We start from the raw sequence: 15,419 nt of genomic DNA on the forward strand, positions 1-15,419 counted from the left end.
CAAGCAGGCGTGCTTCTTCGACCTCGCCGACAACTCCAAGATGCAGGATTCTAACTCTGTATTTTTCATTTTCGTGGGTTTTGATCCTCTCATCTGATCTTCTCCACAATTTCTACTCCAACTCGGGTATCGGTCCGGTACCGGCCATGGTCGAGGCGGATATGACTCGGCCGAGTCGTACCGGTCTCGACCGAGATTTTGAACCCTGACACAGATGGGTGTAGCCGGTGATGGATATGGATTATCTGGGGATGATGATGCCTTTGGTCTGATGGAAATTAATTAAGCCACGAGAAATGAAAGATAATTTTATTTTATTGTTAAAGAGCATCTCATTATTTGGTCTACGTATGGAGTATAACAAACAATGTCCCCACAAAATAGCTAAAAGATTAAGTAAAATAAAGTACAAACTTGGAATAAAGGGGTCTTCAGGGAATCAGGAATGTAGAGATGCAAGGGTTGTGCCTTAGATCATATCAACTATCAGGACGAAAAGGAGAGGAAAGGACCGGCCACTTTCCCTAGAAGGTAGGGAATTTAGAAGGGCTCACTATGTATGATCATTGGGGTATTTAATTTAGAGGGAACTCTTTAAGGGAAAAATCAAGGATGGAAGGTGTAATTGAAGTTAAAGAAATATGATAAAAATGTGACATTTTTTCATAAAATGGTTAATATTCAACGTTTATAGAAGAAATCTCGTAAGGAGAATTAAGGGTAAATAGAGAGTGGGTGTCAAAAGAAGATGTAAATTATTTTTAACTATCATTATCGGATTTAGAGTGTGGTGGAGATTGAATATAAATGATATATCTTTTAAGACCTTGAGCAACGAGAACTCTTATAAGTTACAAGAGATATTCACTAAAGAGGAGTTACAGAATACTCTTAAAGGACTCCTCAGACCTAATAACTTTTACTTCATTCACTTAGAAATGAAAGATAATTTAAATTTTTTGTTTTTACGTTTTAAATTAAAAATAAAAAAATAAAAAAACATGGATATTACAATTTGGTTTATACACATAGACTAACAAAATATTTTCCTATCATTAAAAGATTAATGATTTATATTTGTTAGGAAGTATCTCAAATTCCTAATTAATGTAGATTCTTTTTTGTAAAAAATATTATATAAAATATTTCATAAGTTAATATATTATTATAATATTAGATTTTTTTATAAAATAAAGAAAGTTATCGAAAATATCTCTATAAATATTTTAGGTTATTAGGAGAAATAGTCCTAGAGATGGACGGACATGTAGAGACTATAAAAAGTGGATAGAAGTACTTATTGGGGCGAGAAGGCTCATAGTAGAGTATGAATTCAAAAAGTGAGAAAACATGAAATATTTCGAGAACCCAATAAATGTATCTAGTTCTTTTCTTTGTAATATTCTCTATTATATAGCGGAATAATTCTCTCATTCATGGATATAAGCATAGTTGGTCAAACTATGTTAAAATCTCGTGCATCTTTGTTTCTTGAACTAACATTATTGGAATTGAAGCTTCTGTTAGTACAACAATATTCAATCTCCACCCCTCTCTAAATCTGATAATGACAATTAAAATTAATTTACATCTTCTCCTAACACCCACTCTTCATTTACTCATGATTTTCCTTATGAAAAATTCTTCTATGGATGTTGAATATGAACTATTTCCCAAAAATACAAAAAATAAAAAAAGTACTAGATTTTCATTGTTCTTCAAATTCTCTCCATTTTCTTGCCTAAAAAAAATTATTTTCTCATTTCTTGACAGATGGAATGTATCAAATTCATAATTTAAGTAAATATTTCTTCCCATAAACAATACAACATATAAATATTTCATAATCCAGTAAGTTTAGATTCTTTAATACCTTCATCACAACTTCTTCAATTGGAAGATGATAGTTGCATGAACACACATCAACTTGTATTACAACTTATTTACTCTTAAGGACCCTGTTATAACGCAGTGAGGACCAATTCGTTTGTGCCCTGCCATCCAAAAAGGGGTCAAAATTAGGAAAGATAAAATTCCAATAAAAAGGAAATTTGAAAATGGTTAGGCCACGGAACAATTGTAAACCATCAAGCAATTGGGAATATGTAGCTCTGTGATTTTCCATTGCCTTTAATGGATTCGCCTCAACCTTTTCTACCGTTATTCCATTAGAATCCCCTTTCCACGGCATTCTCCCAATTAGACTAGCCGCACCTACTATCAACCAGGTCATTAGCTATGGCCTTTTATGATTAAAATTTGAATAAGAATATTTTTATCATTTGTAAAGTCCTTCAATCACATTAGCCACACCTTCTCCATTCAAAATGCTGGCAGGCAGTGGCGTAGAAAGTCATACAATTAGTGTTATATATAAAAAGAAACTAAAAAGAATATTTCACTACTTGCTGACTCCTCCCAAATGAAGAAATTACAAAGCCACTTATTAAAAATAGTCATATAACTATATGGGTATTAATATTTATTCATATTTGTGCTTCATGGAGGCCATGATCAAATTGCCCATTTCACGAGTAGGCTGCCTTTTATTATTTTTATCTTCTTTCGAGGGACATAAAGGGCCAACATTTTGAGAAGGCTCCTCTCACGTTCGCCATCCAAGTCGAACTTTCCGAACATGTTATGTTTGGCATCCACAAATATTCCAATCTCTTCTTTGCTTGTTCAATTTTTTCATAAACAAAGAATTTTTTACTTTCAAAGATGGATCAAATTAAGCCTAATTCAACTTATGCTTAACTTAGCCAATAGAACCATAGTAAACTCGTTTTCAATGGGCTTTTACTCCGGGATAAGGATTTTATTACTTTTAGAAAGATATAGAATACGGAGAATTTTTCATGACGGCCATTAGAGTGTTTGGATTCTCCGAGATCCAAAAGGAAGTTGGAAGATAAAGAAAGAAAAAATAATTCAATATGAAAGGGAAACTTTCACATTGGTTACGCTACTAAATAATTGAATGGCATGGATTGAGAGATGTATATCTTTTTGTGACTTCCATTGCTTTGCCCCACTTGCACTCCATATTTGAAAATGAAACTTCATTTATTACCGAATTTGAGTTGAACGACAAGAATATTTCACTGCTGGCCAAATTCCACCTAACCAAAGAAAGCAATTTTTTCCATTTTCTTCTTTTTCCTAGTCTCCTTCACAACGACAAACCAAACATGAAAATCTTTTGCTTTGTTGTTCTCTTCCTGAAAGTCTCTGCCATCCACTTAGACCGGCTTAGCTGAGTACGAATCTTATTCCACATGGAACCCAACAGCTTAATTTAATATGATTCTTATTCCATACGCAAAACAAAGGGCGGGACATTGTATAAATTTGAGAGGCCTGTGAATGGTTTTGGTGCATTAGCTTCAAGTCTCTAACGAATCGGAATGGCCATTAAGACGTATTATCGCTGCCTCTCAGGCAATGGAGAGCGTGAAATGACCATGCAGGAGTTCAAAAAGTGGCTAAAGAAATATGATGCTGACAAGGATGGGAGAATAAGCAAGGACGAACTCCGGGACGCGATTCGGGCCACTGGCGGGTGGTTCACCAGGTGGAAGAGCAGGAAAGGGGTGCGGTCCGCGGATGTGAATGGCGACGGCTTCATCGACGTCCACGAGATTGAAAACCTTGTGGAGTTTGCGAAGACGCATTTGCGTGTTAAGATCGTGGAATTCTAGATTTACCATCCTTTTTTACCACCAAAGCCCAAGGAATTGAGCTTTCAAATAAGAAAAATGAGTGTGGTATGTAATTATAAAAAGGAAAAAGGAAAAAATTTATATGTTTCATAAGATAGTGAAATGAAATATCATGTGTTATGTTGATTTTGCTGAATAAATTTTCTGTAGATAAAAAAGATTTCTTTTATTTTTATATTTTTTTCTATTTTTCATTTTCAATGAATGAAAAACTTTCATTTTCATCCATCCCTTTCAAAAACTCCTTTCAAAAACTTCATTCCATAATATTAGTAATATTGTTTTTGGTTATTTGATATAAATTTATGACGATGACTTAAATTTATTTTTATTTAAAGTAAAGGTTTATTATACTTTACCCTTCAATCTATATTGTATTTTTCATATTACCTCATCTAATTTAAAATGGAGTAATGTATCTTACATATTTTATAATTATATGCAATTTATATTTTTGAAGTAATAGTATTATATTTTTTGACAAAAGGCGCATTGTGTTCTCCACATGACCGGTTTAAGTGAGGGCAAAAGGGTAATTTTATTTTAAAACTCCTTCTACCCTTCTTTCCCTTATGCTTAATCCTCTAATTATAATCGAAACCCTAAAATCCAAATGAAGTTAATACACTCATCAAAGGGCTGACATCGAAGAGAAGATATGGAGTTCAAAGGTATGTTTTTTGTCTTGCAATTTCTTTAATAACTAAAAAAATATCGGCAAAGAGGGTTAGGGTTAAGGTTAGGGTTTTGTTTTGATGTTTCAAAAAATTTAGGGAAAATTTAAGGGAAATTTGGGGAAACTTATTTGCATTTTGTTATGACATTTTTTTTCCTTTTAATTAATGTGGCATTATTGATTTACCCAATGTTGATTTACCTAATTAATGTTACTTCAATTTTATTTTATTTTTTCCTTTTAAATTTTTACTTATCTATATTTATAATGTATTATATGATGTGTAGAAATTAACGAAGAAGAAAGGAGGTTGATATTAGTTTATTTCTTTGTAGGTTTGCATAGTTTTCAATTGTTTTTGCATCCATTAAGTGATTTTTTTTTACTTAATGATTGGCGTTTGGTTTAATTCTGTCTTTGTTTCTATTGGACATCTTTATTTTTCATTAATTGCTTCCATAGTCTCTTACAATTTTGATTGCTCTCGGTTTCATTTGGATTTGTATTTTGTTTTGATAGAAAATATTTTTAGACATACATTATAAGGATTTTCCATTTTTTTTATTCAAGGGTCCAGGTTTCTAGATTGTGAAAGGTTTTCTAAAAATGTATTTTCTGTCAAACAATCAATGGAACCTTTTCTAACTTCTTGCTTGCCCCGTCCATTGAACCCCTAATTGATATGTGATTATTGTTACAGGATTTAATTTGTAAAGACAAAGCAATTGTAGTTAATTTTGATGGCATCCCCTAGTAATAGTATTTCAAATGATCTAGTTTACTTGATATCATAGTTCCTAGACGAGGAGAAATACAAAAAAAAACAATTAAGTTCTACATATCATTTTTTTCTTCTTCAGTTATCACCTAAAATTTTTTACTTACCTAACTAATGTTGAAAAATTATCCTTTTGCCCTCACTTAAATAGGTCACGTGGAGAGCACATGTACCTTTCATCCAAAAATGTAATACCGTCACTCCAAAAATATACATTGAATGTAATTATAAAGTATGGATAATACATTACTCGATTTTAAACTTGATGGGACAATGTGAAAAAAAACGGTATAGGTTTGAGGGTAAAGTGTAATAAACCCTTAAAACAATTATTGTTGTATGTATGCATAATTAATATATATTAAGTTTTATTATAGAAACCCATTTTTAAAAAAAATTACAAAAAGAAAATATAAGATTAAAAAAATAAAATATAGAATTCAACCTTTTAAAGTGCTATTAGCTTTTTAAATTAAAAATAAAAATTTTTCAAACTATATAAATTTTAAATAATTTTACTATATTTTATTTTCATTATAATTAAACAAGAAAATGTTACATAATTTTTTATTATTATTTCAGTAGTTTTTCAATTCGGTTTTAAGATTAAATCATAATAGATTAAAATTGCAGTGTTTTTAGTGAAAGTGTTTTTCAAACAATCACCTATCAAGTGATTCTTCAAAAAAATATTACAAATGATTTTCAACACGTTTTTTCAAATTTTTAGAAGTATTTTTTAAATTTTACCAAACACCTAATTTTTTTTCAAAAACATTTTTAAAGCTAAAAGAGCTTCTTAGAATCGCTACCTAACAAACTTTAAAAGTGTGCTTGATAGTGACTTTAAAAAACATTTTTAATATTTCTAATACTTGAAAATTTTAATATTTTAAATATTAAAAATGTTAAAAACACTTTCTAAAATCAACATCAAATAGAAGAATGCATTTAGTAGCAATTCTATAATACGTTTATAATCTTTCTAATACTTGAATGATAAAAAATTTCAAATATTAAAAATGTTATAAACGTTTCTTAAAATCACTATCAAACGAGCTCTAGATTAAATTAATTATGTCATTTATAAAAATAATAAAATAAGGATACTTTAATCATCATCCTTGAATAGAAGTAATTAATCTACTGAAATGAAATAAAACTTGTTTTAATCTTTTTGAAGTGAAAAAGCAAAGAATTATACAAAAAATTTCAAATATTTTGATCCTGTTACATCTTTTCCCAACTTCTCTCCTATTCTTTCTTTGGTTGGCCCCAAGTGGGGGCTATGAGAAATAACTGCATGTGAAAACAGTCATATATTAATGCTTTCAGGGCCTATTTTCCCATAAAATTCAAATAAATGCTTACACAGAAAATTTGCAGTGTTCATGGAATCACATGAACACAGTATACACATTTACAAAATTAGAACTATGATTCTGAAGCAGGGTACAGCTGCAGCGGACCTACATCTTTGTAGACAATCTATAGCCAACTTCTTTCTCAGTGCCAGTGAAGAACTTTTGCTGTTAAAAGCTGCAGCCACAGACAAGTGTAAACCTGTATTATGTTGAAAGGAGGATTTCTATTGAACATGCTCACTGCTGGTCAATTCTGAGATTTGTACCAGTGACCTGAAACCAAATCTTGCCTTCAACAATACTGGGGCTATAGCTGTGGAGAGCGCTATGCTCTTTGCTAAACTTCAAAGGACCCCAAAATTTCCATGCCGAGCGGAAATCAGATTTACCTGAATAGTTCCAGAACAAGCATACTCGAAAACTGGTCCATCTCTGAATCCAGAGGATTGTGCGATAATTTCCTGCTGACTTCTTCAAATATCAACAATGGGAGGTGGCAGTCTCCAGTAGTTCCATGAATTAAAATCCTCCTGGAATTAAGGGAAAGAAAAGGTTGGACAAAAATAAGAATAACTAGACCTGGGAATTCAGAAAATTTGCTTGAATGGATGGGACACACAAGGCTAGCTCAGCTGGTCCCAAGTCTGGAAGGAGGTCATAGGAGATAGACAAGCAATGTAAAACATACAGTTTAACCTTATTGATGGAAAAGGGCAGCTAGATCAAAACCTGCTCAGAAGAGGATGTGGATGGAAACATGCCATTCACAAGAGTGTGAAGAGAAGTATATGATTTTGTGTCCACACGGCGGTTCACAGCAACCTCGCCCTGCAGACTCAAAATGGTCAGAAGAGAAGTTTTCACAAATTATACCAGTGCACATAGTTTTCTGTTACACCTGTATAGAAGTCTGCAGGTTACCTTAGGATTAATGATGAATATTTTGCCTTTTGGAATTCCAACCTTAAGGTAGCTAAACTCATCAGTGTCCCGGTTTCCAAAACCAGCATAGAATGGATTGCAATCAGAAGGAAATAATGCCTTGATATCCTGAAAATTGGGGAACTAAAAGCATTATTAGCTACCTTTTTTCATCCTTAACCTTCCACTCATCCAACAAATGATCCGGGCATGCACAAAGACCATACACTGATGAATTATCAAGAGAATCCAAAAAAACCCCCTTTGGTTATTTCCATGATTGACAGCACATTAAATCAATTAGTGAATCTTTTGAAGACATTTGGGCATCCCACCAAAATGGACGAGTCTGTTGTCTTTTAGATAGCATTTTAATATATAAATTTATCAGTGTAGTTGCATTTTTATTACCAATTCATTCAAAGCAATAAACAAGAATCCAAATCGTTTTAAATATATCCAAAAAAAAAATCTAAATTGTGTTATGAGGGAGGAAGAACATGGGAGACAGAAAGGGCATTTCAACATCCTGTGAAAACCAATCATTCTATCACCTTTTAAGATGTCATTTCAATATGCAAATTGGAGGGTAACAAAGTCATGTTACCATAATCACCAATTATAACAGAAACAAGATCATCTGTCAAAACCTAGAATATCCTTTCTCTAAAATATTGCCAAGAAAAATTATAGGCTATTAGATCTTAGTGTATGCACTTCAAATAGAATGTAGGACACAATGGGTCCATATGATTTGCATGGGACACCCAAAATGCCTTTAATTCTCCTACTAGCAGCACAGATCTCAAATATGATAAGGGTCAAAACAACAAATAGGAAATACTACATCAGAGTGGTGAAAATATATTAGATATATCTAGATACATTTCTAATAGTTGGGAACTAACCTCCAAGCAAGCAATCTTGAATTCATGAGGAGCTCTTCTAATAACTGAGGAAAATAAGAGGTAAGTGAATTCTCTCAGAACATACAGCAAAACAAAAAAACATAAGAAAAGAAAAGAAATGAGCAGTGACATAAATAAATTTCAAGATATGTTCACAGAGCTGGTAAGCTCCATTCAAACATTAAATATGTGCAGTTTGAATGATTATAAACAGTTAGCACTAGTATAGTGCACACAATAAGACACTCCAGGTAAGTTTAGTGATTCTAACAGGCTCATCACATTTAGCCAATCTGTCCATTTGCATGTAGAGGAAAGTTTACCGCCACATTATTGATCAGGTGGTTTGCCAAGATAAGGAATTATCTCAGGATTTGTGCAGCATTGGCAAACCCTAAGGACAAATATGATGCTTCCATTTTTTTTTTCTTTTTTTTTTTTTTCTTTTTTTGAATAAGCAAAAACTAATTCAGTACCACCTATCAAAAGGAGCACAACAAAGTAAATGGGTCGCATATAACGGTGCCAAAGGCAAAAGAAAAAATAGAGAAAAAGCAGTAAACCCTTTCCATACAAAGTTAATGGCAGATTGATAAATAAATGGAATTTATGTGTGAGATCTGAGAAACAGTGCATATACACCAAATACCTTCTCGAAAGAGAGAAGGAAAAAGTCCATCAGGGGAAATAACAACTGGCCCATCTGGCAAAGCCTTTCCATCCTGAAAATATGAAAAATGATATTCTTTAAAAGAAAGGAATAAATAATAAAATAAATAAAACATTCAGGGTTCCTAAATTTTGATTTCTCACTTCAAATCAAGAAGTAAAAACAATTCTCCCTCACCTGCTTAAGATTGAATAAAAATTGCCTAGTGTGATAGGCCTGAGAAATTGCTCGTGCACTAAGGAAAAGCAATTGATATCCATTTTCCTGCAAAACATGCAAGAATAGAATAGGTTTTTGAAAGACAAATTCTGTTGTAACTTGTCATGAATTATGTTGTATACAATGAATAGAAACTGCATACCAAAACCAGAAGCAAAAGGGAAATAATGAGTAAAAAAAAATCATAGCCAATAGCACAAATTCCATTTGAGGAATGATGGTTACCATACAACTGAACAGTTTTCTAGGTAAAAAGTGGGACCTGTCCATTAGATTATCTATGTGCACTAAAGAAGGAAATTTGCAATATAAAATACTTCCTTAAGTGATAAACATGATTTGAAAATTTTCCTAATTATAAGAACATATGAGGAAACACAACAAACCTTAATAGCAGAAAATAGATGTGCTACACCTGTCTGTGACCAATCTACTCCAACCATAGGCATGAACTGCCCTAGAACATCTGACCTGTAATAAGAATGCAAGACAAAAGGAGTCAGATGGGTCCAAGCAAGAATATATGATCTACTGGTGCTTGTATCAACCAAACTATAATAGAAGTGAAATTCAATCCAAAAACATCTAACATACAAGGTATCAATTTTTAACCTTAGAAAAAGATTTGAGTACCCTTACTTGGTAATTGTCCCATCAACATCTGAGATTACTATGCGAGTGTTCCATTTCCACAAATAAATGCTGGCATCAACCTGTTAACAAGTATTTCAATAAAGCATGGTAACAAGGAAAAACAGAGAGGAAAAGATGTGTGTGTGTGTGAGAGAGAGAGAGAGCTAGAAAAAGAAATTGAAAAATGAAGCAACAAGTGACCTGCTGCTCCCCCAGCATTGCAGTTGAGAATGTAAAGGTTATCGTATTCCTTCCTTCCTTCAGATTCAAGGATGCCAGCTGTTCAGACGTTGGAGTAATTACTCGTACCTTCTTTTTTGTCAGCTTGGGTTTACACACATTATCATTCCCATCTGTGCCAGCAGTCATCTCTGAAGCATTCTCAGCATCAGATTGTCTGGTGTTATTGATAACTGGCTGGACAGATGAGATGGCTCTTGATCTTCTAAAAGGCCAAAGCCTCCAGCTTCCACCAGAGGCAACAATGGCTTTCGCTGGATCCCCTTCAAGAGTTTTCTCAACTTGGTCAACAGCTATCATGCCTTTCAATTCAAGTATTTGTTCCTTTCCCAATGAAAGCATTCCTAAAACAATAGGTGCAGCTGCATCCCATGGGAAGTAATGGCCACTAATTCTGACGACAAGGTTATCTTTTTTCAACACATCAGGACCCAGAGAGGCAAATTTATCCATATCCAATTTCTCAGCATCAAAGGCCTGAGAAGCAGCAGCAGCCCCCATCCCTTCATATAACAAATGTTTGCAAAGAGATATTTCTGCAGTAAAGTACAGGACATAAGTGACTTTGTGAAGTTCATAGCTTCAGGGAGTGTTGTGCACAGGATACTTCTCCACACGTCTATTGTTCAAAGTGGAGTTATTAATAAAGAAAACAGAGTCATCCCATAATTGGAGTTATCATCACAAATGTCATAAAAGAAATGGAACTCACATCATTTATTGAAATCGAAAAAAGAAATCATCTTTACATACTATGAGAAATAAAACTGACTTAATTTCAGATCTTACATAAAAGTAATGTGATTGATTTCATTTCAGTATGCCAAACACCTTGAAATTATGTAAATCCTTGAAATATAAATGAGAAAATAGTCAATTTCTCTTACCAACAGCAGGGTCTGCAAGAACATTTATGAGCTCCCTTGAAATTTGAGTATCCTCAAGTGAAGGCTGTTCTTGTACTAATATGTGTTTATTGTCTGCATTCAACTTTGTTAAGGTTGAGATGTTGTTCCTAAGCAATGCCCATCCCAAGGATTTGGAATTTGAATCCAGAGAAAGGCTTATAGGATGATGAAGTTTGTGTGCATCCAGATCATCACCAAGAGGGCCCATATTAGGTAAAGATTCGGCCAGCCGCTCAACTTCCTCACAAGTGACCTTGATACTTGAAGGAATACTAATAGAACTTGATACTACCCTTGACTTATCTATCAAGTTGTCCAAATCATTTGGTGGATTCTCTTGAACAGAGCTGTCTGGAGATGAATATGACACATAATTTGCATCAAATAAATCTTCTACTGCTTCATTGCTATCCAGTTTAAGTGAGGGACAGTTTTCTTTCTCCACAGGATCCAGAGAAATCAAGTCCAATGATCGAACTTCAGAATGCTTGAAATCATCGAGGTCACTGAAAGGGAATTGTTCGTCATCTGAACTCTCTGGTGGCGAAATTCTTATCACTTTTGTTGGGACATAATCACCATCAAACTCTTGAGAATCTCCAATAGACTCCAAAGAACGTTGGAGTTCACTGTTTTTTTTTTCATCCCTGATATTTTCCTTACATTGGACTTGATGACCTGAATCACTGAAACTGGAAATGGTGAAACTGCCATGTGACATGGTTTCTTCAACTGAATTGTCTACTCTGACCATTTCAGTATAGGATTCCTGCATCACGAGTGGCTCTTCAAGACCTGCCTCACCATTGGCAGGCATGCAAGAATAAGATAGACTACCATGTTGAGAATGATTTTCAGGAACCTTTTTGGCTTCTGACTTAATATCCTCAGCAAGTCTCTCGGTAACTGTATCCTGATGAATAATTTCTAATACCTGAGTCTTCAAGAAAATTAGAAGCCATTTAGAATATATCAATTGAAGATAGGGATTCAACTACAACTTATTTCTAACAGAGTTCATGGAAGTTCTCACTTTCAAGAATCTTTGCATTATTAAAGAAGTTTCAACTATCATTATCTCCTAAAAATCCTAGATTGTTTGAAGATACTTTTGCCAGTAATACCAGATTCTAGTAGAGAGTTTACCTCAGATATTAGCTCAGAAGTCTCATGTAGAGTTTTGTCATGAACATGAACTTCCCCACTTCCTCCACAGGCAAGGTACAGAATCTCTTGGGTTTCTTTGATAGAATCATCTAACCCTACTGTTGAGCTACCTGATGTTTCACAATATATAAAGGATTGAACTCCGTCCTGTTCATTCTCCTCCTCCAAAACATCATGACCTGATAAAACAGCATCCCTTTCATCAAATGCCTCTTCTTCATTGAACTGCTTGCAAGGACTGACTTCAAGCTCCGCAGTCTGTGGAATTTGTGACTCAGAACCGGTGATGCTAGAGGTGACACTTTTCACATTATCATGATGATCAGCATCTCCTACACTGACTTCATTAATCACTCTTAATATTTCAGAAAGCTCCTGTGTTTCTCCCAAATCAGTTTCATTTAAAGAAGATGTTTCAACAGGGGTGCCTAAGCATGACATTTCTAAACCAGTTTCCCCAACAGAACATTCTGAATTATGAAATCCAGATTGAGAATTGTTGCTCATTTCCCCATCGCAGAAACCATTTTCTTCCTGTAACTGGGAAGGGTTTGAACCATTTTCCGTGTCCTCATTCACACATAAGGCTGTCTGGCTTTTTCCATCATTATCAGCCTCAGTGTCCAACCTATCTTCACCAGAAATTTGTGAAGCTTTATCTTTCTTTGGCTTCTTGGTGGCAAGACTGGTAGTCCACCTGACCTCCAAGAGGTTAGCCGCAATTTCCGCCCTCTCCAATGAACTTACCCTGGTCACGTCAGCACCACTTTCCTTCTCCCTAAAACTCTCCTGCTTCATTGACTTTCGTCCAAAAACAAGCCCCAAAAATCGGCCCCGCCGGGAGGTAGTCCTAGGCACAATCTTTCCAGTGCTCAAATCAATAGGAGCAACTGGCTTCTGTCCATTTGCATCAAAATTGCAACTTTTGGACTTCATAGGCCTCCTATCATTGGATTCCTCATCCCTCTCATCCCCAGAAGATAGGGAGGAAGGGTACAACATGGATTCCCCTTCTTCGACATCCACCTCCTTGAGAAAGAAGGCTTCCCCCTTATGATCCAAATACATGTGGAAATTGGCTTCGACTCCATTAACACTTATGTTAACTACCTTTTCCCTCGTCTTCAAAACCCCTTGAAATTTGCCAAATCGAACATACCAGGGCGAAGACTTAAAACTCCCATCTTGCTGTTCAACAACGATAATGTCCACTGCCCCACCAAATGGATGAAAAGGGCCAGAAACGGTGTAGACGCCCCGAGATATGTAGCTACTCAGTCTCTCCACCGCATACATCCTCCGAAAATTCAAATTCCCAGACCACCTTGATCACGAAATCTCAAAATCCCATCCAATTAAGAAACCAATTGATCTCTATATAACTGCTTTCTAGTTCGAAACTGTCACCTTTTAAATCAGGGGCCTTTAAAACCGCTGTAATTTCATCCAAAAATTCCAATCTAGGACGAACCCAGATCACAAAATCTAAAAATCCAATTGATCACCCCGCGAAAACTATGAGGGCAGTTCGCTCGAAAGAAACACATAACTCAGGCAAAACAAGAGTCAAAACTGATCAAAACCAATTAGGCAAAAAGAAAAACCCAAATTGATGAGATTGTTGAATTGCCCAGCAACTAAATCCAGAAACAAACGAGAAAATCCTGAAGAGAAAGCAAACCCAGCTCAGAAACTCCCCACTTTGAAAGACAGCCCATATGGAAAAGGCCTTTCAACCACCCGTAATAAAAACGAAGCGCGAAGAACAGTTGGGGTCGATAAAAGCATATTCGCATTAAATTATTCGAATGTGCCAAACCCGTCATCCACTAAATCCAAAACGAAACGACATCGTATAGCGTTTCGGATATGATAGAAGGATTCAGGAAAGAAAATTCCACAAAACAAAAAAGGGTTGGAGGCATTGATAGATACAAGTAACCTGGGAGAGAAGAAAGCTGGGTTTACGAGCAACGGCCCAAACAGTTTTCGCGATCTCTGTAGACAGCGCGAGAAAGAGAGGAGAGAGAAGAAAGAAGGTGAGATTTAGATGTTTTTCTAGGAAATATCGACGGGAGAGAGGGAGAGGCGACACGTAAGCAATGTTATGAGAATGGTGTCTAGTTAGGTATGCAGTTTTATTAGGTGGGCCAGGCAGCTCCCTGCTTTGTACAATCTTCATCAAAGATGGTCTGGAACATGGACTCGCGTGGCCTCCTCCCCACCCTTTTACCCCCCAGTTCCACCTCATCCCCCCCACCTGAACTTTGCTGTTGGGTTGTGTGGAGTTCAATTTCAACCACTCTTTTCATGATCGGATAGAACATTAAACCAAAAAAAAGTTATCGTATTTAGATCGGACTGAAGTTTCAACGCAATCGAATCGATCATATAATAAATATATATTTTATATATTATTAAAATTAATAAACCTTACCCAAATTTTTTTATCAAATTATAAATAAAAATAACAATTTTAATTACCATTCATCAATAAAAAATATATCATCAAACACCATAATAATTTAAACAATCAAACCTAAATTTTACTTTAAAATAAAAATTTATTTAAAATTTAAAAATTAGAAATTTAGAATTATTTAAAAAGGGAACACAATGTTTAATTTATTGATTGTTTTCAAAAATTTATTGTATTTTCTAATATTTTTTAATGATTTTATTAATTTATTTAAACTCAAATTAGATATTTTAAAAATCAAAATAAAATAAAAATAAACTAATAAAGTAAATAAATATATAAAATCTAAACAAATGATTCAATTATTTAAATGAAATTTCGATGAATAATGAGATTCTACTTCAATAAATTGAGATAAAATAAAATTATAAATATTAAATATTAAAAAAAATTTGCAAGATTCCAAAGTCTGAGATTTCATATTTGGAATGTAGTGGGCATGAGAGGCGGCAACAACTCCAACATGGTTACTGGGTGGAGAGGGAGCAGACAAGGGGGGAGGGGGGCTAGGATTGCTAGGAGAGGGGGGAGGGTTAAAAAAAAGTTTATATAAAGATAAAAATGACATTGTTTTGATGGAAAAAATAAAAAATAAAATAAAAATTATGAATAGTTGGATTTAAAAAAAACCATCTGATTCAATCAATTTGAAGCCGGTTCAATTTTTGGAAGGTTCAAATAATCAAATCGAATCAGAATAGTGATCAATCAATTCAATCCAATTTTAAAAA

The 15,419-nt window shown here is 34.3% G+C and overlaps 2 protein-coding genes across 5 annotated transcripts; one reads left to right on the forward strand and one right to left on the reverse strand.

The window, feature by feature from the left end:
* The first annotated feature begins 3,361 nt into the window (after positions 1–3,361).
* Positions 3,362–3,851, forward strand: LOC100260805 (calcium-binding protein CML37-like). The gene has a single exon (XM_002282638.4). The coding sequence runs from the start codon at positions 3,411–3,413 to the stop codon at positions 3,702–3,704; it is 294 nt and encodes a 97-aa protein (XP_002282674.1). The 5' UTR covers positions 3,362–3,410; the 3' UTR covers positions 3,705–3,851.
* A 2,628-nt stretch (positions 3,852–6,479) lies between these two features.
* LOC100266011 (phosphatidate phosphatase PAH2) lies at positions 6,480–14,480 on the reverse strand. 4 transcript variants are annotated; one of them, XR_009464893.1, is made up of 12 exons: positions 12,189–14,442; positions 11,022–11,976; positions 10,096–10,670; positions 9,901–9,974; positions 9,648–9,732; positions 9,220–9,306; positions 9,022–9,094; positions 8,373–8,416; positions 7,465–7,593; positions 7,273–7,371; positions 6,933–7,073; positions 6,480–6,816 (listed from the first exon to the last, which is right to left on the reverse strand). XR_009464893.1 is itself a non-coding variant. In XM_010666274.3 (11 exons), the coding sequence occupies exons 1-11, from the start codon at positions 13,503–13,505 to the stop codon at positions 7,017–7,019; spliced, it is 3,501 nt and encodes a 1,166-aa protein (XP_010664576.1). In that variant the 5' UTR covers positions 13,506–14,480; the 3' UTR covers positions 6,480–7,016. The 4 variants fall into 4 exon arrangements, 2 of the variants coding, with proteins under 2 accessions (XP_010664576.1, XP_010664577.1); XR_788273.3 differs by having other exon boundaries at positions 11,022–11,982; XM_010666274.3 differs by having other exon boundaries at positions 6,480–7,073; positions 11,022–11,982; positions 12,189–14,480.
* Positions 14,481–15,419: the final 939 nt, after the last annotated feature.

This window comes from Vitis vinifera, chromosome 18 (genome assembly GCF_030704535.1).
Source record: "Vitis vinifera cultivar Pinot Noir 40024 chromosome 18, ASM3070453v1".
NCBI classification, from domain to species: domain Eukaryota; kingdom Viridiplantae; phylum Streptophyta; class Magnoliopsida; order Vitales; family Vitaceae; genus Vitis; species Vitis vinifera.

Bases quoted from the DNA above. Each gene is read 5' to 3' on its own strand.
- LOC100260805 (XM_002282638.4), top strand. From the start codon at position 3,411: ATGGCCATTAAGACGTATTATCGCTGCCTCTCAGGCAATGGAGAGCGT.
- LOC100266011 (XM_010666274.3), bottom strand. From the start codon at position 13,505: ATGTATGCGGTGGAGAGACTGAGTAGCTACATATCTCGGGGCGTCTAC. The intron at 9,307-9,647 runs GTTTGTTGTGTT...CATGTTTTGCAG, and splicing joins ATCTATTTTCTGCTATTAAG to GAAAATGGATATCAATTGCT. The intron at 7,074-7,272 runs GTTTTGATCTAG...CCTTAATTCCAG, and splicing joins CCACATCCTCTTCTGAGCAG to GAGGATTTTAATTCATGGAA.